This window comes from Fundulus heteroclitus, chromosome 12, assembly GCF_011125445.2.
Source record: "Fundulus heteroclitus isolate FHET01 chromosome 12, MU-UCD_Fhet_4.1, whole genome shotgun sequence".
NCBI lineage: Eukaryota > Metazoa > Chordata > Actinopteri > Cyprinodontiformes > Fundulidae > Fundulus > Fundulus heteroclitus.
In genome coordinates this window covers 39297640-39324563 of record NC_046372.1, presented here as the reverse complement: position 1 = coordinate 39324563, position 26924 = coordinate 39297640, and the positions used below count along the sequence as shown (strand labels likewise).

At 37.4% G+C, this 26924-nt stretch overlaps 1 protein-coding gene across 1 annotated transcript in view; it reads left to right on the top strand.

The window, feature by feature from the left end:
* galnt9 (polypeptide N-acetylgalactosaminyltransferase 9) overlaps positions 1–26924 on the top strand; it is a 140524-nt gene that overhangs the window by 53613 nt on the left and 59987 nt on the right. Inside the window, exons 4-5 of the mRNA XM_036143973.1 lie at positions 12914–13088; positions 26193–26390. Coding sequence (XP_035999866.1) covers positions 12914–13088; positions 26193–26390 — 373 coding nt within the window. The remainder of the gene's footprint in view (positions 1–12913; positions 13089–26192; positions 26391–26924) is intronic.

The window sequence follows — 26924 nt, the reverse complement described above, 5'->3', positions numbered from 1 at the left end:
TGTTCTGAGATTAAACTCCCTCTGATACTGTTTAAGTGGCTCAGACTAACTGCAGATTTGCCACATTAAACATGGCGGGCGCTCTGACGCATCTGCAGCATAGGCAGAACCCGCCCGACGAGGCGTCTACATATATAATGTCTATGCCCGCAGGCACCAGGTAGCCCCCCCCCCCCCCCCCCCCCCCCCCCCCTAGACCATATGTGGGGCCCTCAAGCCTATTCAAAGAAATAGCACAACTATCCAGTGAGCTGCATTTAAAATGCTATTTTATTCAGTTGCTCTTCGATTTTAGTCATACTTGTATTTACATAGATTTAAAAATGACAAAAGCATTAAAAACATTTATATTACGTAAAGTTAAGGTGAGCTTGGACTCTTGTAGTTTAGAGGTCAGTACAGGTAGCCCTTCGTATGACACAGTACTGATGAAGTAGCTCTTTTTCAAAAAGGTTGGTGATGCCTGGTGTAGGGTATTTGTTTTTGTTTTTTTTGTATACAATCAGCACAGCGCAGTAGATGAACAAATGTTCAGGAGACACTATGGAAACATATTTAACAGGGATGAAAAAAATGGCAGAGAGACACAGATAATGAGACAAACGACAGGAAAGTCTGGTGTTTACTGTCTAAAAATGTTGGTAGCGAATAGCTTGAAGCCAAATAAAGTAAGGCGTCACTTACACCCCAATAACGCTGATAAGCTGCTTGAGTTTTTCAGTGAAAATCTACCGAATATAGCCACATGCATCCCACTTTGTGAACTACTTCAATAAATCAGTGAGCACTGTTGGCATCATATAAGGTGGTGTACCAAATTGCTCTGTGCAACAAAAAAAAAAAAAAACACATTAGCAGAGGAGTTCATACTGACTGCAGTGTTAGACATGGTTTATGTCTTCCTGGATGACACAAGTGGTGCAAAAATGAAAACTATCCTTCTGTCCAATGATACTGTCACTCAACATATAACTGACATTGTTAACAATCTTCAAGGACAGCCGGAGAAACTCAGACAAACATTTTGCTATACAATTCAATAAAGCAACTGCCAGCAACAAAGACTTTATTGCTTATGTATGTTGTGATATGAAAAACTCCTTACTTTTTTGTAAATATGTCTGTATGAACATATTGACAGTAAGTATAAAGTGACAGAGAAATATAGTTTATTTTTTTAATTTTACATATAACAAGCACTTTCCTACTGTTTAGATTTTTGTTTTAGATACTAAAAACACGGTTAATAAAGTTATTCTTTGTTGTAAGAATATCTATATTTCATTTTTCCTTTTTGTCTTCGTTAATGGTAACAAGGATACAATGTTATGCAGATGCGTAGCCTACTTGCATTATAAGTACACCTAACATAATATTTATAAGTCTTAAAAGAATTTTAGGGACAAATCATACTATTTACAGTCGAGACGGACAGTGAGGGCAGATTTTTTTTTTTTTTTTTTTTTTTGAGAGTGTGAAAAAATTATTAAGAAGTACTGGCTTAGCCCCTCCTTCCCCATAAAATACCACAGTCACGGAGCAACATGGCAGAGAGCCCCACAGCATATCAAATTTTCTCTTGCTAAAAGCCGAATAAAGTTATGAGTTATTTACTTCTTCACCAGAAATGTTCCAGGCTTTTTTGCTGTGTTTTTATCTTTTACAAATATGCGCATAGGGGGCGACGGGTGAGAAGGGAAAGGAGGTAGAGAGGCGTGGCTTGATACACATCTTGTTTTGGTCTACAGACAGTGCTCAAGCACCACCTAGTGGTGAAATATCGCTTATTGCTCCTTTAAGCTTGAATCTGCGCCCCATTTCCTACATTGGTTCCTTTTTCAGAAATATAGATGTTGTTGAATTCCAGCCATGGCAAATCAGATCATCATTACTTTCCGGTTGATGCAAGGTGAAACACGGTACGCCGCTTCGACCATCTCAGTTTTCATTCTTAAGCCACACTCAGGTTGGGCAACAGTGCATGAAAAGCTTTTAGCTCTGAAGGGCTCAGGGAAGTCAGAGAAGTTTTAATAAGTGTGGGACTGAACGTAGGGGGGTTGTTAAGTAGGGTGGTGATCGGGGAAAGTGACAGATAGCTTAATTTGACATATTACAAACATGGTGAGTGACCAGAGCAGGTAGTTTTGCCACGGATCTGTCTTTTGAGGTGGAGGATTTTCCACCCCCCTCGTTACTGGACACTGAGGGAGGTTTTCTGGAGCCCAGAGGGCACTGACTAAGCAATGCCCGAAGCCGACGCTGCAGAGACAGTGACGAACAAAATAGGTCCAGTTTGTAATTGATTTTCGCAGCATCATCGCTAACATGAGCTAACTTTCAAAGCAGTACATTTAAATTATCCTGAATGAAAATAACCTGAAAAACACTATTGATCAGTGCTGGCAATTCAAATCCTCACTCACCACAGGGGTTGTGTGTCTGAGTGAGCTGGTCGGTTGTGGCTATGATGACCAGATCAGAAAAAAACAAATGTGGGACAAGAAGGGTGATTACGATTGCAGTACCCACCATGATGATGTTGTAAATTTTAATCTGACACAGATCGCACATTCCATTAATCAATCTCTGCTTTGCTTGTAAGTGCAGAGCAATGAATTAGACGAGGTTTCTACAAAAAACATTATTTGACTGTTTTGATGTTTATTAAAATTGTTAAACTTTCAAAATGTTTAATGACATTGTTCTAATGTTATCAACAAAAAAGGCGCAAGATTTTAAAGTTGAAAACTTTGAAAAAAAAAAGTTTATCAGAAGAATGTTATTAAACTTTTTGTAAAGGCAAATATTAAAGTTAATCTTGGCTGATGTTCCCTCGTCTGTCTGGCAGACGGGTTTGAGTGAAAATGAGTCCATAGATCAGCAGGCAGCTTTTTCAGCCATGCATTCTTCTGCGACTCTCTTACAGTATCACTTCACATCGTGCTCCCCTCCGTGTGAAATTGAAAAATTACTTTAGCAAACACAAAGCTTTCTGAGAATCACCTTTCATTGGCCTCACCCAGTTATAAACCCTTCCCCAGTCTTTGTTGTACCTGCATTTTCTTTTCTTTGACGTAGTTTCCATCATAATCTGCATACATCAAAATCATTTTCTTGTTCTGTTTTATTTTAAGAGCATTGTGGCGAAAAGTGCGTTTCAGGATTTGATCTCGTCAATATGGGACATTGTTTTAGTCTGTGCAATACCAGAACATGAGTCAAAAATACAGCACATTTGCCCACAATCAGGACATCTAGTCACCCTAGTTTGGGCTGTGATGTAGACATCGACCAAGGTGTACCGTTAGCCAAAAGGAAAAGTCAACAGCAGTAACCACCCTCCAAACCTAAGAAGTCAGAACTAAAATAGTTTTAATTCAGATATTGCTGAATTAAGCAAGTATACATGAAAATGTCTAAATTTGCACAATAATATAAAGATACAATCCTTAAGGCCCCTTTTATACAATGCTTTGGTGTTTAGCTATTCTTTTAGTAAAGGAAAACGATCTGGATGGAACAAAACCTAAAACATATAACATGTAATAATGTTTGTGAGACTTGAGAAGTATAAAATAGGACTCGGCACGCCTTTATGGTATTTTCAGTCAAAATATTTCACACTTATAGTGAATGGCTGCCCTCTACTGTGACCCAGCATCTCAGTGTTATTCTCCAGAGGCTGTTATAGAAATATCAGGAGTATCACTTTACTGTCATAATTTTATCCATCATCACATTACTAGTAGTGAGCCGCCTAGACTGACATGAGTTTTTTTACTGTCCTTATGATCAATTAAAACAGATCAACTTCTGTCATCTTTCCAGATGTGAGAAATATTTGCATGGGAGAATGTGAAAATTCACACATCCTGAATTTTTCTACAACACAATATGTATTGATAATGACATTGGTGAATCTTGAATCCTGACGAGTAATTTTCATAAAAACACACTTGCGGTTAGTGTAGCCGTTCTAGCAAAATGTATGATTTTTAAATCTTAGCACAGTGCGGATGCATTTTCAGTAGCTCACTATAGTCATTCTCCAATGTTTCTCTAATGTAGCAGCATTCTTAGTGCCCAGTGATACCAGAATACCCTAGGAGTTCCTCAAATGGTCTGTTATAAATTGCTTTTTATTCATAGTGTGTTGAATGGGTATTCTTCTTTTATGCTCCAATGGCAGGTCTGAAAGATCTGCCATTGGAGCTTTTGCCATTCCACAAGTGTCTTGAACATTTTTCCGTATGTTTTCTTTTTTATATATTTTTTTTCTGTCAGCTCAGGGGATGTTCTCATGCTTTTCTCCTTCCCTGCGAAGTCCAAAAATAATTACGCTCTAAAAGCTTTAAATGCGCTGTACTGGGGCTCCAGGTCAGGGTGATCCTGATCCAGTCACGCTGAGCGGGCTTTGGACCTCCAATCAGGGCAAATACAACTTCATACAAAGACGTCTGCTTCCTCTGTAGGCTTCAATCAAGCTTTCAGCAATGACTCATTTAACATAGAATGTAAAAGTTGAAAACTCTTAAAATTTCCTTTTTATACATGACATTTGGAATCAATGCACCTAGTGCGCTTAAACACTTTCTGACAAAAAAGCATACGAGAGGGTCAGATTTTACATTTGAACTTTTTTTAAAGTTTGCAACTGCTTGTGTGTTAAATAAATCTCTTCAAAGCAGAGGTTGCTTTAATTCTATTTACTTAGTAGGCGTGTGACCATACATCCAGTTTAGGTGACGAGACAAAGTGCGGTATTGCATTCATGAGAACAAGTGGAAACATGTTCTCCCAGTATATTGCTAAAAACCATCAATAGTTTTTTGTTCTTTTAAGAAACTGAGTAAAAGTTTCATGAAATACAAACTGTGTTTGAAAGAATATTTAGTCCACCGTAGAATATTTCAATCCAGGTATAATTAGTCTATGTTACACTATTTTGTTTATCTAATTCCATGGAGGTTCTTTACTTAAAAACACATAAAATGGTTTCCTTTTTTGTTTTCACAATACAATAAAGATTTCATAAATGTCATGAAATGTTTCTGAAAATTCCATGTTTATCAGGTCAAGGTTTGTCCAGTCTAATTCAGATTTTGAACTAGGCAGGTACAAGTGCTGTCCAGACTTCTTAAAGGTGACCTATAATGCTTCCTTTTAAACATTTAGGATAGGTCTAGGGGCCTACAAAAGGTCTATGGACATACAAAGCATGTTCATTACATTTATTGCACAAAATAATTATCAGATAATGAGATTTCACATTCCCAGTTTCACCTATTTTGAGTTCCTTTCAGAATGAGCCATTGGGCAGTACATATACCGTTAAAACCAGCTGACCAAATCTTCTGAATATGAAGAGGGAGGAGCTACGCTCTCGTTGCTAGGTGATGGGCAATGCCAGCGCCGCTTGTGATGTAATAATCGGGAGGTTTTTGAAATAGTTCATTTACCAGACATTAAGAAGACATTTACCTATTGCCAAAAAACAGCTGGATAGGTTTTTGTTCAGCACTTGGACATTTTTCTAGAAGCAGTATAACCCCAAATGGAAGTAAAACAACTTGCAAAAAGTACATTTTTCATAATAGGTCCCCTTTAACAACTGCGAAATGGCCCTTTAGTTTCAGCACCGCTATTAAACTATGAAGCCAATGCCAACTTTAGCATCATGAAAAAACATTTTTCAAGTAATGCTGCCTTACAGATGATTTAAAAAAAGGGGAGGTGTTTTTTGGCCATTCGTATTGGCCAACTCGGTCATACAAATAAAAAGAAATGCTGTGTCCTGGGCCTTGGTCAACTTCAAAGTGCTAATGTAAGAATGTTTCGGTGAAAAACACTCTATTGCTGTTGACTTAGTCGAACAAAGGACAATTTTATTCGAACTCGACAAGTATAAAAATGTTGAGATCTGTGCATGCATCTGGAGGACTCTTAAGTCTGATGGTTGAAAATTCCCCAGAACTATGAGCACAGCCCCTTTTTAGAAGCATTCCAAACAATATGTCAGCTCCCTAAACGTTTATTTTTTAATTTTTTTGTTATGAGTCAGGAGACAGCTCCCAAGGTACGATGGTGCTCCAGTTCACCATGGGTCACAAGACATAACATGTTATCACAAGGAATCACGTCAAAGAACCAGGGCGTCAGGACGTCAAACTTACTGCCCAACAGCTTTGACAAAAGCTTTATATTGCTTTTATTGCTAGATCTTTGTTTAATAAATGGTGACATGACAAGCACTTATTAATGCTGAAAATGTCAGTGTGCTCTAAACAGAAATGATTCTCATAAACAAAGACAGAATGAACATAATAGAAAATGTTTCAGTCACTCGTTCGTCACTTTAATACACTGTCAAAAGCGAACACTTGTTTTCTTCATTGGTCAATGCTTCCAAGTTCAGCCCCTTTCCTTAAAGCAGGCACCACAATATATTAAGACCTTGAGCTAGAAAAAGACTCCTGGCAATCCTTCCGTTCACTGTGTGTTCTCAATCACACAGGCGGGGGGATTAGACTTTTTTGGGGGGACTTTGACTGGCTGATTTATATTGCAAGCCAAAGTCAGCAGCTAGGTGTGGATACCACTCAGAGGCGGTGTCCCACAAGCGTCCTTATTAATCTCTCTTTCAGAAAGTGGAACGCTCAGCAGTAACCCAGAGGAGAAGCTCAAACAACCATCAATCCTCCAATAAAACACAGACAGCAATTTGCACTCCTCAGTATAACAGTGAAACTGAGCTTCCATTGAGGACAGCCATCAGCATGTGTGAGGACTGAGAGCATAAGATGTAATAATACACCGGGAATAAATACATTAGCGGAGAAATGCCTTATATGAGACACTGCATGGTGATTTTCACACAGGAACTCCAGAACAAGAGCCTGTTTTGTCTTTACTTTCAACAGCAAGGAACTGTAGTTCATCATTTTCATCTATATAGTGAAATATTTGTTTTACTATGACTGTGGCTTGATGGGTTGAGTAGTTGTCTTGCAATCAAAATGTTGTGGGTTTGATTCCAGCTCTCCCTTGTCACATGTTGATGTGCTCTTTGGCAAGGCACTTAACCCCAAGTTGCCTACTGCACTGTGCATCGGTGTAAAAATGTATGTACTTGGCTTAATGTCACTCTAGTCTTCAGCGCTTTGAGTGGTCAGTATGACTGGAAAAGCACTTTTCAGTTCTGTTCAGTCCATTTACCACTTAAAGGGGACCAGCTATTCTTCTGAGCATGTGCCCTTTATGGACAAGCTTTAAATCAGTATACTTCTTCAAATGCCTGTTATTTCAGAACATAATGAACATTGATTTGTAGAAGGACTTTTTTGTATTATTGCTTTAAAAGTAAGACAGTCCAAAATTTTAATAACTTTTTCCCAAACCCATTCAAGTCTCTAAATGCAAGAATTCAAATGAATTTCCTATCAGCTAATGCTCCTGCTGTCACAAGGTCTTGCAGAAATGTAATTAAATGGTATTTTTTCCTTACTAAAATGAAGTGTTTAATTCACCAAGCCACAAAGTCTTCTCAATGAGGGATTAAAAGGATGCTTTCAATCCTTGTGTAATCCAGTTCCAGACCAAATGTATTTTTATTTATTTCTACATGTTACATCAGTGGTTTGAAGTTAAAATGAGTTGATTATGAAATATTCACATTTAAACCTTCGTCCAGCTGTGTTTCCATATACCAGCCAGCAGAGTTAGGTGAATCTTTATCAGTGCAGGGTGCCTGCCAAGTGCAGTGTGAGATGAAGTAAAGTTACCCCTGGCAGATTTAGGATTTAAGTAATACTAAAATTGTACCAATATGTTTCTTCTGACTGGAAGTAAAATAAAATAAAAATGTTGTGTAGTGGGTCAACCAAAGTCCACACTAGTGTCTGATGATGGGAATGAGCTAAAGCTTTTGATGACACAAGGAAGGCCTTTTAACGTCAAACAGTTAGAGCTCGTCAACAAATAGAAATTATTAAAAATACCAAGGAAATCTACTGAATGTTGTTCAGCAATATTAGGAAGGGTTTGGTTAGTGTTTGCAATAAATCACTGATTATTAAGAAGGGTATAAATAATGTTAACATGTCCTTTTTATTTAACTTAATATAATAAAAATTATATTTTTTCAAAATAGATGATGAATTTTATGTGCTATTAGCGTTTACAGATGCACATTTCCTTTGAGAAACAAACTGCTTGGTTAAAAGAAAATAATTTGAAATGAATGTACCAGCTAGTATGAATAATTTTGGGCTGAAGCTACTGCATAATGTAAGAATATGAGAATATCTAAGACTTTTGATGCTTTTTCATGTTTAGATACTTAATAAGACATGATTTTTACATGTACTTATTAAAGAGGATCCCCTCTAGCTGTTTGCTCTTGCTGAAAATTTCATTGTAGCTTATTATGCATCAACCAGTGTAGGTGGCATAATTAAGCAGAATCCTTCAAGAAGCTGGTAGAGGCATATTTCCTATGCTGTGGTTGTTGGTTGAGACTTAATTTACTTCATTGTAACGGAGATGAAAGACTGTTTTGTTGGCAATTTTGAAAACAGTAATGTAAAAAAACAGATTCCTTCCATTTTTCCAACTTTGCCACAATAAATTGTTTTAAGGTAGAGCGAGTTGTACGGTGGAGCAGTTGGAAAGTCGTGTTGCCTCGCAGCAAGAATGTCTTGGTTCTTAACCCCGGGGTCTTTCTGCATAGAGTTTGCATGTTCTCCCCGTGCATATGTGGGTCCTCCTCCCACTGTCCAAAATCATAACTGTTGGGTTGATTTGTTTCTCCATATTGCCACGAGGAATGAGTTTGAGCATGCATGGTAGGGTGGTGTGCCTGTTTTGTCTGCCCAATGGCTGCTAGAGATGTGCAACAACTCCCGCAACCATACCTGGATAAGCAGAAGAAAGAAAAAAACAAAGAAAGAAAGAAAGAAAATAACAAAGCTCAAACATAAAGGCAATGCATAAAGGAAAAAATATGTTAAAAAACAGATATTAATGCCCTATTAAGAAGCCTGTTTCAAACAGTTCACAACTCAGATGAACAAAAGCAGCAACAAACAACAATGTTTTCAGTTTAAATATAAAAGGAGCCAACATTTTCTGCATTCTCTCAGGTTTTCAGGGAGTTTGTTGAGGATCATACAAACTAAATCCTCATTCTAGTCCTGGTATCACAGTAGGTAGAGGTCTGATGACTCAAGGGATCAATATGCATGACATCTCAAAAGCTCAAATTAATTGCTCAGGAATTAATTTCAGCCCAAGACCATTTAGTGCTTTTTACACCAGTAGCGGGATTTTAAGATCATTAAGCACTTCAAACATAGGACGGAGGTAACTTGAGTGAAGTCAAAATGTAAGTTTTATTAATGAAGGGGGGGGAAAGCTTCCCAAACTAACCTGGTGATAGTAACCGTCCTCTTGTTAAGTAAAAAATACACCCAATACCAACACTTTTCAGTACAGTTTGTCACCTAAGCTCTGGTCCACTTGGGTTGAGCAGCAGAGATATTGATCTGAAGCACATCGGCAAGCCCACTTCTGAATGGGAAAAAAAATAAAAATAAAAAATAAGTAGGGGTTTTGGAGGTGGCCAAATTCATCCTTAGCAGTGTAAATAATTAATTTAAAGTTACTGCAATCACTTAATGGCCATTATTGGCATTAAAGGTGTTACAACCAGTTATTAGATTTAGGGGATGTTCTTTGCACACTGAGACATGTTGGTTTAGATAGCTTTTCTCGTTTAATAAATAACACCATCATTAGAAAACAGCTTCTTGTATTTATGCTGGTTATCTTTGTCTAGCTTTATGTTATATTTTTAATATTTTAAACCTTTAAGTGTGACAAAAAAGACAGTTGTAAGGAAAATATGTTTTTACAGCACTGTACATCTGTCAACTGTTACTCGTCAAATACCGTTAAAATCCATTTTTCTTCAAGCTTTTTTTGTTTGTTTAGTAAATCGGTGATGGAAGCACTTCAGGCTGCTACTAAATATAAAATGAAAATTTATTTCACAAAGTTTCTGAAGTAGCTTTTTAGTATTTTTTTGTTCTGCATTGTGGTGTGCCATGTGAAGCAGTTTCTCTTCTAATTAACAGTTTGTCAGCGTGGTCTTCACTATTTGAAAGTGTTTTAGCATCTTGAACAAAACACTGAACTTGTCATTAACCCTGCTGCTGAAAATATGTGTGAGATGGATATATGGTGAAAACTGATCTAAATGTGGAACACAGAGTATGTGGTGAGTGTGAATGAGTATAAAACAGTCTCATTTTGATTATTTATTGAATGCAGTTTAGCACATTTTGAAGTGTGGTTTTGAATTGAAAGTATCTGAAATAATCATAAAAGACCTTTTTTTTTGTTTTAAGTTCAAATATTTTGCACATATAACAACAATAAACCATGGTCCACTTCATATATATATATATATATATATATATATATATATATATATATATATATATATATATATATATATATATATATATATATACATATATATATATATATATATATATATATCTATATATCTATATATATATGTATATCTATATCTATATATATATATATATCTATATATTTATATATATTTATATTATTAAAAAAATTTGTTTGTTTTTTTTAGCACTAATTATAAAGTTTTTAGGAGAACTTTTATAAGCTCTGATTACCAGGTTGTTACAAAGTTATGTGTTCTTAAACATGGTAATTGAATACATATATTTCTTAAAAAGAACATGCTAACTATTTGGCATAGATTAATATTATTGACTACATACAAAGTCATATTTATGTCAAAAATTACTTATTTTAATTACATATTTTGTGTTTGATTTTGATCTTTTTAATTGTGGGTTAACTCAATTTATTTACGTTTATTTGTAATGGCAACTTAATTTTTTAGCTTGCAAAACTAAATATTTCATGTATTAAATACCTAAAATACCAGAACAGCAAAGAACAGCAGACAAGTCTTGCAAAATGTTGCCTTTTTTATTATTTTTTTGCTTGTTTTTTTAACTAATAGTTTTTAGACTGTAGATCAATAATCTAATGCTAAAAATATATTTCAATGACCAATGATTTTAACATCATTCTCCTCAATGTTTTGTTGGAACAAAAATGAATAAAGCCGACCATTTTTTAAATAGAATATAATCAGGGAGTCAACTGATAAAAGTCAACTGATTTTTAATTATGTTTTAGCTATTGATGGATCGTAGAAAATTCCCTTCAGTTCTCCAATCTGGAAGTTGTATTATTTATAAACTCAGAATTATTATTATCATCATCATCATCATCATCATTGTCATCATCATCATCGTCATCGTTATTATTATTATTCATAGAATGTCTAGCTTTACCCCAGATAAATACAATTAAGTTTCAATTCAGTCAACAGCGGTTCACGATGACTATCCTATCAAGGTACTTAACAAAACAATAAAATGTATTTACAGAAATATACATTTTCTTCAGGCAAATTATAGACAGATTATAAGTCAATTACTTACATTCCATTTGATTCTAATTATTAAACAGTATATTCAAGTTCAGTTTATTATTCAAACTGGTAAAAAGGTTTTCTATTTAAGGAAAGCCATCCAGTTACACTGAGTCACTGACTGCTTTATAGCAACCACTCTTCCTGAACAAAGATGTAGAAACAGTGGACAGTCCATTGCATTGAGTCATTAACTTTGCAGCAATCCTTCAAACTGAGCATATATTTAGCAACAATTGAGTGGATAACTATAGATTCAGTGGTTGCTCATTATCAATAACACTATTACATTTTGTCAGTCATTTAAACTAACATCACAACATGTAACATTTCTGTAAATTTGGGGATTTTAGTTCCCCCACCCCCCATGCTTAACCAAATATAAGACAGTGGATTTGATAGTATGGCACAACTTCAAACCTACCATTGACCTAAATGGACAATTAAGGACAGCATTAGGTAGTCAAGAAACTCATGGTTACTTTGGAGGAGCTGCAAAGATCCATACCTCAAGTGAGAGATAAACAGGGAAACTACTAGTCATGCTCTCCACAAATATATCCTTTATGGAGGAGATGCAAGACTAAAGTCACTGTTGGAAGAAAGTCATGAGATTTCTTGGGTGCAGTTTTACACAAGCCGTGTAGGGGATCCAGCAAGGCAATCGGAGATGAGTTCCTGTTCTGACCTGACCAAAATGTAACTTTTTGGCCGACATGTAAAATGTCATGTGCAGTGGAAAACGCACACCAAATTTACACTAGGTCCAGCTCTGCAATGCACTACTCCAGTGCAAACTCCACAGCAAATATGCACCCATTTGAATAAAAACTCAATTTTAAAAGACTCCGCAAGTGGGGCAGGGTGGCGGCGTGTGAACGGCCATCCGGCAAAATTCAGATATTGCTGAATCAGCAGGGTATATTACAATTGCATGCCACATTTTTCAATTTATTTAAAAACTTTGCTGCACTGTGTTCGCCTATCACGTAATATTTCAATAAAATGCATTGGATTTTATGTCGTGAGACAACTTTAAGGGATAAGGATAGTTTCGCAAGGCATTTCACCTCTGTGTGTGATGTTTTTGGATATTGTAGACTTTTAAAAAATGAATGAGAGAATCAATCAATCAATATAATTATATTACTTAGCATGAGATATGTTCATAAAAAAATTAACAAAGCTCATGGTAAGTAATATTAAAAGCAGTAAGTTAGGTAGACACAAGGTGTCTACCTTTTTATAACTTGAAGGCAGAAACAAGTGTCAAAATTAACTGTGGAATAATAAGGTATCTTTGTTGGATATTGTCTTGAAAACCCATGTTCCTAAACATATTTTGTTTTCTCCTTGTCTGCTTTCTTTTAGTGGAGCTAAAATTCAACTTGGACCAGTACGTGAACAAACGGTACCCAGGCCTGGTGAAGATTGTGAGGAATAACAAGCGGGAGGGTTTGATCCGAGCCAGGATCCATGGCTGGAATGCAGCCACGTCTCCTGTTGTCGGCTTCTTTGACGCTCATGTTGAGTTCAACACTGGCTGGTAAGAAAAGGTCACATTTAACAAGTGAAAGTCCAAGCTGTTTCTTTGTTCTTGCCCAGATTTGTCTTTATGTTTGGCTGTTTAGAACAGAGGAGTGCCATGTTGCAGACTCTGTGGAATATGTACTGCAGTTTGGTCTGTTCCTTAGATTGCTCAATATCAAGATCTAACTGATAAAGCATTATCAATAGAGCAGCCCAAAATCTAAATAGAAGTTTTGATATACTTTTAATTTTTTTTGTTTCTATATAAAGCACTGATTGAATTAAAATACATCCTAATTTAAAGAAACTGATTTTCTAACAAAAAGTCACAACTCAGAAGTCATTTGCCACATTTGCTTTTTGACTAAAGATGGTTACGAAGACTCTTCCTTGGATATGCTTGTCATGTTATGATAGCTTAAAACTTCAGCACATGCTTAATTATTAGCCACGTTCTGCTTAAACAGAGAGGACATGTTTGCAACGCTTTTTGCTAACTTTGGAAGATAAGAATGGTTCAGTTTATAATATAAACTGAATATAAAATTTGACTCAAATGTGAATTTACTGAACATGTTCTTGTTAGCATGGAATCATTGTAGTTCACTACACAATAATCAGTGTGTTTGCATTAACCTTGCAAATTATAACACCAAGATTCTTGGAGCATCACTAAAAACATGTTAAGTACCATCAGTGGTGCTTTTACCAGAGTTCTGAAAAACACTGCTGTAAAACATGTACATTTAGTATGAGCGGAAATTGTCAGGACTGCAACGTAATTTTATGTGTGGGTGCTGGACAGATTTTGTGGAATGAAATTACTTCTGGGGATCTCACCGTGTCTGCCTGTTTCATAAGTTTGCGATCAAATATATTGCTGAAATCGATGCAATTGGCACCTAATTTGAGCCTGTCATGTTGTCAGTATTTGAAGATGAAGTGTAGCTTTAGTTTCCTTGGAAGCTGCCTGGAAGGCACGAGTTCCATGCAGGGGGATAAGGCTGAGGACGGGAGAAGTAGAGAAATTGAGGAGGACAGCTGCCTGTGACAGCTGGGTTTCAAATTAATAACGTCTCGGGATGCAATCCAAGGCTTCTGGTAGAATAGATAGCTAAAATGTATACGAAATATTAATTCTTTAGTAATTTCTTGATTGACCAGGTTATCCTTAAACATCACAAAATTGTTCACCCATTAAAATAAAATGCAGGCATCTACAATCAACACAGCTCTAACTTTAGTATGATTGAAAGCTATCTAATTGTCCATAAATCTGTAGGAAGGCTTGTACTACTGCGACTCTGGCATTTCCTTCATTCTTCCAGACTATTGTTGCCGTGACAAATTGATATAAATGGGAAAGAAAAACGAAACTGCAGTGGGTGAACTTATGAGTTACATGATTTTATAGAGTGTATCAAAAAAACTTTACAATAATAACATTATGCTGTATATTTCAAATATGGACCAAGTCACTGGTCCATTTTGCCTGACATGTGGGACTGAAAGGAGACACCTGATTTGACAATAGACTGGAAGTGATGAGATAATAGTTTCAAGCGGAATCAGAAAAATTGCAAGAAAATAAATTAACAAAAAGGTCAGAGGCCAGGTTTTGTTTAAATGTAGCCGAATAATCTTGAGCTTAGAGCAATGTTAATGCATTCAGCTTCAGGTAATATGCTCAACACTCACTAACATTTGAGGAAATTGGGGATTTGAGGAAATGATTTGTACAAGTTAAGCACGTCGGTTGAAGAGGTCTAATTAGATGCAGGTTTTAGATTAAATTTAGATTTTGACAGCAATGGGAATCTCTGTATTGCTAAAATCTGAACCACAAAATTACGTTTCTTCATAGAATTCTGCAGGACTCCTCTTTTGCTCCCATCCCTCACGTGAAGCAACTTTTTCGGCAAGTCCTAAACTATTCCGGACTATTCTACTATTCAGGAGGAGGACTTACATGATCCCCCCTGTGCATATATGAGTAACAATTAATATTCCCAAAGAAGCTTATAGTATGACATGTGGGTTGAATACCAAGCTGAGTGGTGTGTAATATACTATTCTAAATTAACAATGTAACATTATTAACTGTTGCAAATGTCAGAAAATAAAATTTTTCGCATTGTTAAACAGTTATAATAATCCCGCTTTGAAATGTAACATTGGCAACTAATTCTTTCAAAACACTTTGTAGAAGCTGTTTGCATCCTTAGGTTCCTGATTCTTTTACATATTTGGCCAAAGAAGTGATTAGACACTTGATTTCAATGATTTGGAAGGATGTCCCAATATTTCTGTCATTGTATTTTTGTCATTCTTTGGATGCTCACAACTCTCCTTAGGCTCATTTGGCTAAATTAAAAGCACTTTAATAGAACGGTACGCTCAACCTAGCCAAAAAAATAAATAAATAATAATACTACAAATGTACCATCGCAGACTATTCCACTAACAGAGGCTTGCAGAGGGAGGTTTTAATGATCCTTGAGCACACTGTTCATGGCTTGAATGAGAACCGCAGGCTCAGAGGTCACGCATGGCATGCCAACCAGCCAGGAAGCAGCCCTCATGAGAATCTGCATCATCGCCTAATGATACAGATGATAATTGACACCTGTGTGGTGCCCACAACAGTTTTCCCATCTGTTCTTTCTAGAAATAGACGTGCATTTCCTACCTCCACATAGCCAGTCTCACCTCCACGCAGTTTGCTCAGCCTTCAGCTGTCTCAGTTATCGCACTGGCCCATCACCAGCCTCACTTCTTCCACCAAACAGGCTGTGGCCTTAGCTCACCTGCTGCCAACAAGGAGATGCTTCTTCTCCCAGCTGCCACCCTCACAAACATGCTCACATACACCCTCACTGAGAAGTCATCTTCATCTTTATTTGACAACCAGCAGCACTACCTTTTCCTGCCTTTGCAAAGGTTTAGGATACAAAGGTACAAGTACTGACACAACAGTAGGAGTCCATGAATAAATTAGTTGTATAATGTGTAAATAAACTTACTGCTGCAGGTTTTGGGACTGGGTTCCAGGTTTGTACTGAAAGAAGAGGCAGGTAAAGTTAGATAAAGTTGTGCAAATGATGAATAATGGGCTGATGTTAAGGTTTACTGATGTGAAGATGATTGGAATTCCTGAAGAAGGCGTGTCTATCCACAGAGTTGAGGTTGACAGGAGTTTGATTTGTGCCAGTCATGAAACGTTTTCATGTAACTAGCAGATGGGTGGAGCAGAGGCAAGGATTCTGATAGTAGTTACCAAGGGTCTGACATAGGAGGGGGAGAGAGAAGGAGAGGGATTCAGGAAGATGTTTTCCAGACAGGCACTAACAAACCAAGAAACAATTCACTGGAGTCCAGAACTTGGACATAAATGGAGGGATCGAGTTCCTGTCACGGGAGATAAGGGAAGAGTAGTAGGTAGTAAAAGAGCTTTAAGGAGCAAGAAACATAAAGAGTTGAGTGCCTGATTACCACTTTTGTTATCAAAACAATCATGGGCCGGCCCAGGAAACCAGCTCCTCTTTAAGCTCCTCCTGATGAGCCATAGTTGCGGAGCCACAGCCTGCCGGTCCCACCCTGGAAAGAAAGGAAGAGGAGAAAACCATAAAGCAACCTACACACAGCTCTGCGGACATGGCAGCCTTCAGATCTGCTTTTGTATGAGGTTTTGTTTACTGGAGTCAAAGTGAACTAGAACCATATCACTGTGATTATGGTTCAAGTGCTGTTGTTAGGTGAAAGGATGTAGCCACGGAGAAGATGACAGGCATCGTCAACAAGCATATTTGTGGTAGGCTACTTTATAAGAGAACGTGTGTGTATGTGTATACATGTGTGCGTGAATTTATCTTCGTCTGTACACCTGCAAACATTCTGCTCTGCTTTATTCAGATAGATTTACTCGTGTTATCTGCAGTTTCTGTTTGTTAGGACAGAAAGAATACCTATTTATCATAATATGATTATTCACCATGGCACATTCATTGATAAATGAGATGGATGGTTGCTGAGATGTTGTGGTGAATCTCCCTCAATGACCTTGCACTCACTGCCTGTGCATACTGAGCCAGAGACAGCACTGTCAGCTTAGCTGCAGCACTGTGATTCATTGGCAAAGGCTTCCCCTCTAGGGGAGCTGTACATTTGCAGCTGAAATGTATTGCTAGTTCACATTATTATTAACGCAAACATAATTGCGTCGTGCTGTATGGTGCATTGGAAACCAGTTTTCCATTCCCTCACACATGCTGCTTTATGAGGATTTAAGAGGCTGGTGGTTTTCACCACAGTAACTATGGCGTCTGAATACCACACCTCTGCTTTGCTTTAATATGAGGATATAAAACTGTATCTTATGGTTACAGTGGTATTGCATCAACTATAAATCCATTCCTGCCAGCACCTGATAACGCTTCAACCATATGACAGCAGTTGTATGTTATATTCTAAACAAGAACATGCTGAAAATAAGCAGATTAGGAAGGAGTAAAGGGGGCTGTGTAATTAGGGCCAACTGTGTCCATAGCTTTAAACACTGATGCTGAGAGGAAGCGCGGGGAAATTGATATTTATGTGGCTTCTGCAGTTAAATCTTTGGTTATTAAAAATGAACAACCCCCAGAGAAACATCTGCACCACGCTGACTGTGTGTTGAGTATAATATTATTATTGCTGGGAGTTTGTAAAAAAATGTCATGCTTCAAACAGCAGCACTTTGATGAATTTTGAATAAACCACTGTCTTTATAACTGAAAGAATATCGGAGAAGCAGAAAAACTGGAAATGTATAAAACCAAATCTGGGTCGAATCAACGCCCTGTACTCGTTATGTTATATCCACCCAACTTTAACATACAGTGCTTTGCAAAAGAATTCACGTCACCCCTGACTTTTTCCACATTTTGGCATGTTGCAACCTCAGACACATTTATTTATAGAGATTTATTTGATAGACTTTTTGGGTTAGTCTTGACCAAATTTGCACACCTACAGACTGCAGTTTTGTAAAATACCTTACCTTCTGTCAGACTGGATGAAGAGCATATGAAATAAGCTAATTTCAAGTCACAAATTTCCAATTAGATTTAGGTCTGAACTTTGATAGGAGGGCAGTATATTGTCTTACTTGTTGATGGACCTTCCCGGTGGTAATTCGTATGCAACCTCTAACAGGGTTTCTTCCTGTATTTAGCCCTGTGTGTTCTTCCATCAGCTTTGAGCAGATGCCCTCTCCCTGCTGAAGCAGCACGGCAGGCTCCGCTGTGGGGGATGAGCTGTGCGGAAGGGATGTAGCGCAGCAGAGAGCGAGGGGGAGGGACCTGGAAGGTGTGCTTGTTCAAATTTTCAGGCTAAGGCCACGGTTTTCTCAGAACGCCCTACTTCAGCTTTGAGCTTTTAAATGTATTTTCTTATTTTAGAACAAAGGAGACTCCTTACATTAGCATGCCTCACTTTTCAGATTATTATAAAACTTTTGAAAATAAATATTTCCCTTTTGGAGTCTCAGAGAAGGGAAATTTGTCTGTGTTTAACCCATCCCTTAGTGAGCAGTGTGCTGCTGCACACTGAGTGGTGCACAGGGAGCAATCTTTGATCAAGGGTCTTGCTCAGGGATCCAGAGTGACAGACTGAGTTTCGAACCAGCGACCTTTGCCACCTCTCCAAGAGGCATGGCTGCCTACCCACTAGACCAGCACTTAAATCAGATATAATTTACAATTGAACTGTTATATTTTAAATGTGTATATGAATTACTTTGTGTTGGTATATAACATTAAAACCTGATAAAGTATTAAGTATTAATAGTTTATGGGACACAGTATATTCCTTTTTTGGTAATATGGGACCGTGCTTCATAGCTAGTAGTCATACAGGTGCAGAGATACTTTAAATTCATGGCAGATAGCATTTCTTCTTAGTAAAAGTAAATTATGGTCCCATAATACTTTGCACGGGAGTACCTGAATTGAAGTGAATGAGAAAGCTCTTACAATACTGAGAGCTTCAGATGCCAGGCTAGAATGACCTCCAGAAACATAGAAAACACGCAGATTTATGCTGCTTCCACAATTGTTCAGTACCTAACCACATCCTGAGTAAATACATTTGGAATGGGTACCAAATGTTACATCGCAGTCTAAGACCCTTTTCCAGCTTTCTGCCTCTGCAAGCTGCTCCAGGTGAAGCCAGACGGCATAATGAATTGAAATTCTGTGCGGACCCCTTTACCTTCTTGAAATTCTGCTTCTTTCATTGGAGGCAGAAGACCAGCCAGTTTTATTATGTGCTCTAAATATGCATGTCGAAGCTGCTCTGTGAGACTGGCAACAAAAATTACAGCGGTTGGTTGCACAGTCAAAGATTTAAAATGGGTAGAAGCACTTTCCATATTAATTCCTTTACCATGTGCACTCAGCAAATGCAAATTAGAACATGCAGGGCTCATAACATTTTGTATTGTATAAAGCATTGCGGAAAGGGTTTTTTTGTCCCATAAAAACTAAATAACATAGTTCTTATAATACTATATAAAATGTAATTTCACAATATGTTGTATTATAGAGTTTTTTTTAAATGTTTCAGTCAGCCTTCATGATTTTCCCTTGTGAGCTCAAGCTTAATCACAAAAATTAAGTAATATCTCTCATCTTTGTAATTAATTTTCTCCATCCATGCACAAGTCTCTTGAAAATGCATTTTTACTTCAAAACATTAAAAACCTTGTGTAAATGTATTGGATTTTTCCATGTCAATCTCTACATTTCACAGTTCAATAATCCCGAGGTAGTTTGATTTCAACTTTTTCTCTGCAAAATTTTCAATATCTGGGAAAAATAAAACGTTTCTGCCTAAAGAAAGTGAAACATATATGTTTTATTGCCTAATGTTTGCCTGATATTTTACCCCAGGATGCAAAATATAAATTATTTAGAAGCAAAACCTGAAACATTACCCTTAAATCGTACAGAATTTGACTTGAGTCAGTCATGTTTCTCACACTGTACCTTTTAAATTAATTGAGCTATAAAACATCTAATGTTGCACCAATGGCTCACTCAACTGTCTTTACTATCATTAACTGTTGGAAATTAAGTGAAACCCTACCTATGTTTAGTTTAGGGACCCTGTGTTTCATCAGAATTTTAATGTCTTTCAAGATTTTGAACTACAGAACATTTCTCTGCATTGTAGATTTATACCATAATTGTAACATTCATTCACATACTTGATTTTAAGAAATATGTAAAATAAAAAATAAATAAAAAACAATTGCAGGAGACAGAGTTAGCTTTAATGTGAGGAAAAATGAAACTACTGTCTGATTCTGCAAGTGAGGAGGATAGAGTCAGGAAAAATGTTTTCTGAGAAGTAGTAGCTTGGAGATCTAGCACACCAGCACCCTACACAGGGATTTAAAAGTATCCTTGTTGTAATTCACCTCAGTGACGTATGACCGCTCATGTCAAAACCTTAAAGGTAGAGTGGAAGCTTTTTCCGGAAATGTTGGTAAGAAACGCCAAAGTCACATTTTCAATAACGCAAGACCGTCTTACCTGCTCTTCTGCTCCTCATTGTGATCGTATGGAAAATTTCCCAAATCCTCTCATTTTTTTATTTTTTATTCTGAGGCCTTCCTCTTTTTCTCATAAACTGGTAAGATAGTTTGCTTCCTGTGACTCTCAGCAATTTTCAAAGTATACAATGAGAGCAGCGGAGCGGCAATGAACGGCTGAAACTGAAGCTAACTGGATACATAAACACTAGAGCAGTGCATGCTCAGCCAGGAAGTGGAAACTAAAAAAGATCATGCATACACATTGGTGTTACGTGAGCGCGTCACAATGATTGCCATGTGGGACAACCAATATGTAAGGTGATCCCCCCCGGAACTCTAAGCCAAAAAAAGATTGTCCACTATACCTGTAAATGAACACCCTACAAATCTGCCAGCATTTAATATGATTTAGACAACTATTGTTGAGTTGATGGGGCAACATCAGCACTTTCCTTCTTTTTCCAAATAACTGTCTTAACAAATTACCATATAGATTATCAAGGAGCCATGTGTTGAACACATAATGGAAGTAAAGGGATGCACCTGAACATCTCAATTCCTTGCAAATAACCAGTAAATATTTTTACTGGCAAGAGTTTAACTGTCAACACATTATTTTGAAGACATTGTCTGCTGTGCCACTCATACTCTGAGTTTGTCTGCCGTTAGTTTTCCCCACAATGTTCTACTCCATGAGGACTGAGACTTTTGCCCTAAAGTTACGTCCAGTTCCAACTGCAGGCAACTGTGACCCAAATAGTATTTTGGGCGGGCAAGTGACCTGGTCGGGCTTTTTAGAACCAGTGTGAATGCTCAAATCAGGCCCCTATCTGATTTTATTTCTAGTCACATTTGGACCATTTCCATATGTGGTCCTGAATCTGGCTCATATCTCATATTTTGGAGTGTAACTGTAAATGGATTTAATGCATCTTTGGTGTCACTTCTATCAACATTTGTCACAACTTTGCATCGGAGGCAGCTGGAAGTGATAGCAGTTAGCATTAGCAGCTGCCTGTTACAGCACTGCTCAGTGGCGAGAAAGCGATATGTTAGACCTCAGAAGGAACAAAACCTCTATTAAAGCCAAATCTGGCTAAAATTCTGTACAATCCTGCACAAGGAAGACTTTGGAACACTGAAGAGCTTTTCATTCATTGCAATCCATTGTATCGCATTTCAACAACAGAAGCAGAGTGTCGTAATCTGCCCTCGATGTGAAGTGATACAACAGATCATAACGAGTGTTCTTCCTTAGGAGGTCTCTGTGAAGTTATTAAAATCCCTCTCCCTCCATTCCCGCAACAAAACAGACCTCTGTTCAGTCCAAGCTCCGTGAAATGCCAGAATACAGAGTTTCAATCTCATTTGTGAGTTTCTCCTTCAGCACCCGCTGACATAATAAATGCCGTCAGTTGGGTGCTTCAAAAAATAACACCTATTTCTTCAATGTTTCCTTGTTATTGTTGTTTTGCACATGCGGGTCACTTTGGAGCCACAAAGAGTTCATCCTGGAGTATGATATATGCAAGATTTTAAAAGTAAAAAATCTGCAGTGGGAACATAGCCTAACAGTCTCTTTTTTTACCTATATAACAATCAATTTATTATCTGGGAACTACATTTAAAAGCTCTAGTACCACCAAGTGATCAGACCATTTTTTCAGTCATATTAATCAGAAAGTCATCCAAGCTGTCAGTTTATCTCTCAGTTTCAAGCAACTGGCCTGCCAAGGTGATTAGATCTTCATCAGTGCAGAAAGTATAGCCTTGTGTGACATTGGGTAAGACTATTATTGGGTCGCTGCTGTGATATTTGAGCTTTGTTTGTGTCAAGTAGCATGCACGTACTACAGAGGTCATGGAGAAAATGTTTTTAAGATATTTAAAAACAATCTGTGCCCGTCTAACTTATCTAGCGAACAAATTGTGTATAGTGCAGTGTCAAACAAGTAATGAGGCAATGTTATCCTGTGTAACTTTGGCATTGAGACAAAAGGCAGCAATACAGTCAGGGTATTAAGCAGCTTCTTGCTGTTTAGAAATCTGGCTCTTAGCTCATCCTTTGCTGCATCAGCAGAAAATATCCTCACAATTCTGCTCTAAGACACTTCAAGAAACGACGTGTTATATCTTTTTATCTAAACACATTATCTGACTCATCTGATTCCCCTGTCTCAGAGATTGTTTTTGATTTCTATAAAAACCATAGTATGCTGTAGAGTTTTTAGCAAGAAAGCTGAGCACAAATGAAAACCTCAACAGACCGGATAAGGAAAAAGGGGGTAAGAACAAAAAGACTTTAGCTGGACAGGGTAGGTCAACAGCACTTGGCAAAGCAAGTTGAAAAAGCTCTGATGAAGAAAACCTCTTTTTGACTTTGAGAAACAGCAAACAGCCTTGTTTACAGAAGCTGAGGCGAAAAACGGTGTCAAGGTTGTTATGTGTAAAACTTTCTGAAAGTGCAAGTGTTTCAGCTTACAGCTAAATCAAACCTCACGCAACAGTAAAGACCTACCCTAAATGTTTGATATAAATGTCATCAGAAAAAATACAAACTAAAGATTCCTTAGCCAAAAGGCTCAGCTTGGGACTGACAGAAATGTGCACTGTTCTTCAAAATGTTAGTCTCTCAGTTTCCATTAATTACTCTGTTTCATATAAGAACAACAAGCCAGGCTGGGCCCGTTTCCATTGACATCTTAGCCCTCTTTCTTCAAATGAGTTTGTGCATGCATGCGTGCATGTGCAGAGGAGCTGTATCCTGTAAAGAATTTCATATAAGAGGAAGATCAAAGATTTGGGATCGTTTTTCAGCATTAGATTTAACAAGTTCGGCTTGCAGGAGACACATTTGTGTATTTTAATGAATTCTTGGATTAAATGGTAGTTTCAAATAGCTGAAGGAGGTTACTGCACAGCTTGTGTTGTTGATGTGAAACCAAGACACACAGACATCAAATGCAGATAATTAATTTTCAGTAGCACCACATTTCTGACAGTACTGCAGTGTTGCCACTGAAGGGTCAGTCAACTAACCCACCGCTGCTACTTCTAATGATGTCCTCAGTGAAGAAGGAAAAAAAACTGTTTGTTTTTTTAAGTATACTTTGTCAAACAAATCAAAATTAGAGAAAAAATTACAAATTGATGTCGTTTTGGCAGTGCCAACTTTGTAGATTGCTTTTCTTTTTTAATATAAAAAAGAAAAATCAAAGATGCAGGTGAAAGGTTTATATGTGTCTGATTTTGCATTATAACTTCATGGGCCAGTTGACTGGTTGCAGAACAACTTGACTGGGTGTGTAGCTGGAAGCAGTTTGAAACTTTGGAACTCAACAGATGGCTGAGTCTATCCATCTGTTACTGTGTTTTAAAGGGTTGGCTTCAGGGAGATGAACAAAATTAGACTTACTGATAAAATTAATCTCATGGGAAAAAGATTTGTGTTAGGATCTTCATAAGCAAAGGTATTGTTTTTTTGTTTTTTTTTTACAAATAGCCATTTATGCAAACTTTTAAATTGTGGCCAGATCATTTTCCTTTGCATAAATTGCACTTATTGACAATTCATTTATGTTGACGTTTTCTTCATTTAACTTATTTGTGGTTATAATAAATGACCTATGTACTCAGAGTGGCTATGGCAAAAATAGAGTTTGATAATAAGTAGGAAAATATACAGGTTTGTCTTGCACATGGAGAGCAGGTCATTATGCTCAAGGCACGAACCCATGGCATGGCATGGGCAGTCAAGAATCCAGCAATGACCAATGACTACTATTGAGCTTAAATGCAAAGACAGGAGTGGAGAGAAGACAAATGAACCAGAGGAAATGTGTAGCAGCTGAGGCAGAATAAAGGCAGGGCAGCTGAGGTAGGGAGATTCATTTAACAGAAGAAGCTGACCTAAGAAAAGGAAACCTAGAGGAAAACATAAACAGAGATTAAGGTGAAATAACTCCAATAACACAAACACATTAACAAATATGGCAAGACCTAAATAAACATAAATAAACAACAAGGACATTCCGACAACACAGTCTCAAAACAAGATCAAAATCGATCTTAAGTTGGATAGATACGTACAGGTTTAGTCAATGAAAACCCTATGGAAGCACAAATATTCATCAACTTAGTCTGATACTGCAAGTGAGGAGGAGATAGTCAGGGAAAATGTTAGTACAGTAACATTTAATAATTAAACTGAATGGAAGACAACATGTAGCAAGTGTTTTCTCCTAGTAAATATATATTATTCACGAGAAACCAAATTGTATCTCCCAATTTTGAATAAATACCCTTTGGTTTTCTTGTGAAAACAGGGTATTTTCTCGTTATTTGGAGAAAACCGCATGAAAAATAATGATTCTATACAGAAATAGTCAACAAAGTGATTGTTTACACAATACAATCTTTTGTGTTTTTCTACAGAAATTAATTATTTGTGGTCTTTTCTTTTCCTGACTGATTGCTTGTGAATAAAGCTCGCCAGGGCCAAAAAACAACAACAAAAGAAAAAACTTACATAAAAGGTTCTTCTTCATTAACTTTATTATTTGTTTATATTCTGTTTCTCCTACACCACAAGCTGCTTGTACATATTTAAATACATTGGAGCGGGTCACATGACACAGCGCTGCACTTTCTCTCTGTTTCCTACCTTGAATGTTTTTGAAAAGGGGCGAAACGACTCAGATTCACAAACACAGATTTGCATAAACTATAGTGGACCAACAAAAGCTGTTAAGAGTTTAGTTTTGTCAGGATCTCTTGATTCAACTCAGCTTCCTGGTGTCAGATAAGGACATTAAAAAAAGTTAATCAGTCATGTATAAAGTGCTCTTCACATGTATTGGCACCCATTGTAGAGCTGTGTGATAAAAAGCCTCACAGAAATCAACTTTTATGACAGTAGCATCTCACTCTGAAATTTTTTGAAAAAGTTAAAGTGGAAAACATTCCATGTTAACCACACTCCGAGCTTTCAAATATTAATTTTTGAGTACCTGTTTTCCTAGAGTTAGAATGTAACATGGCATAGAGGTACATTTCTCTTAGCTGTTGTTTAAAATGGAAGAGAGCCCAAGTAGATCTTCCCACTCAGCACAGTGAGGAGGAAGATAATGGAAGAAAAAAGTCTAAAAGCTCGCTTTTAAGAGCTGCAGCAAAGAGTGGCATTTTGGAGGTCATCAGGTTAACACAACACATTTTTTTGTAGGCTTTTGTACACAACTTAACCAGGCATCCTTATAATCCCACATGGTGCTGTCTCTGGGTCTTGACTAAATATGTTTATATTCAGTATGTACTCATTACTAGCCTTTGTCTTTAAAAGACCCAAAATCTTGACTGTCTATAGTAGTACTGGCAGTCTAAAACTCTATATGGCAGAAATAAAGTAAAAATCACACTATAATTTGCCAAGTGGCATACTGCTCTCTCTCTCCCCCTTCAATTCCCTTTTGGAGCTGGGCTGTGAAGCTGCTGAATGAGTTATTAAAAAAGGTCAGCTCTTAACGTGTCGTCTCCTTCTTTCCAAAGGGCTGAACCCATTCTGACCCGGATGAAGGAGGATCATACACGCATTATTCTTCCTGCCATAGACAACATCAAGTACAACACATTTGAAGTGCAGCAGTATGCCAATGCTGCCCACGGCTACAACTGGGGTTTGTGGTGTATGTACATCATCCCTCCACAAGAGTGGCTGGACAAGGGTGATGAGACAGCCCCTATCAGGTAAGGGCATGAGCTGGAGAACAGCTTCCATTATACATGAGGATGTTTGATGAAATATGGATAGCTTTGGGATATGACTTATTCATGTATGGAGCCATCAAACTATGGGGATCTGTAGTTCAGTGTGCTGCACACAAATAAAGCCTTCCCTTAGCAATTCCTATGATGAACATCTTCATTTTGATGCAGGATCAGGAGGCCGTTTTGATGTGGTGTGTTACGTCTAACATGCTGGTATGGTGGGGTAACATAAAGGGGAGACCACACAGGCATTTTAGCTTTGACATAAAACACAGTTTATTGAAATGCAAGAAAGAAAGAAAACCCGAGAAGGAAAACCTGAAATGCGAAGCCAAATTTCAGGTTAACTCAAAACTCCAACCAATAGCCAAACTAAACACACCTGACACAACCTAAAACACAAGAGACAAACCAAACAAATGAAGATGTCAGGAGGGAGAGAACAAGTGTAGCAGTTTTTAATATGGCGGCCGCAATAAAGCCAACTACCAGCCTCTATAGAAAGCTTCTCTC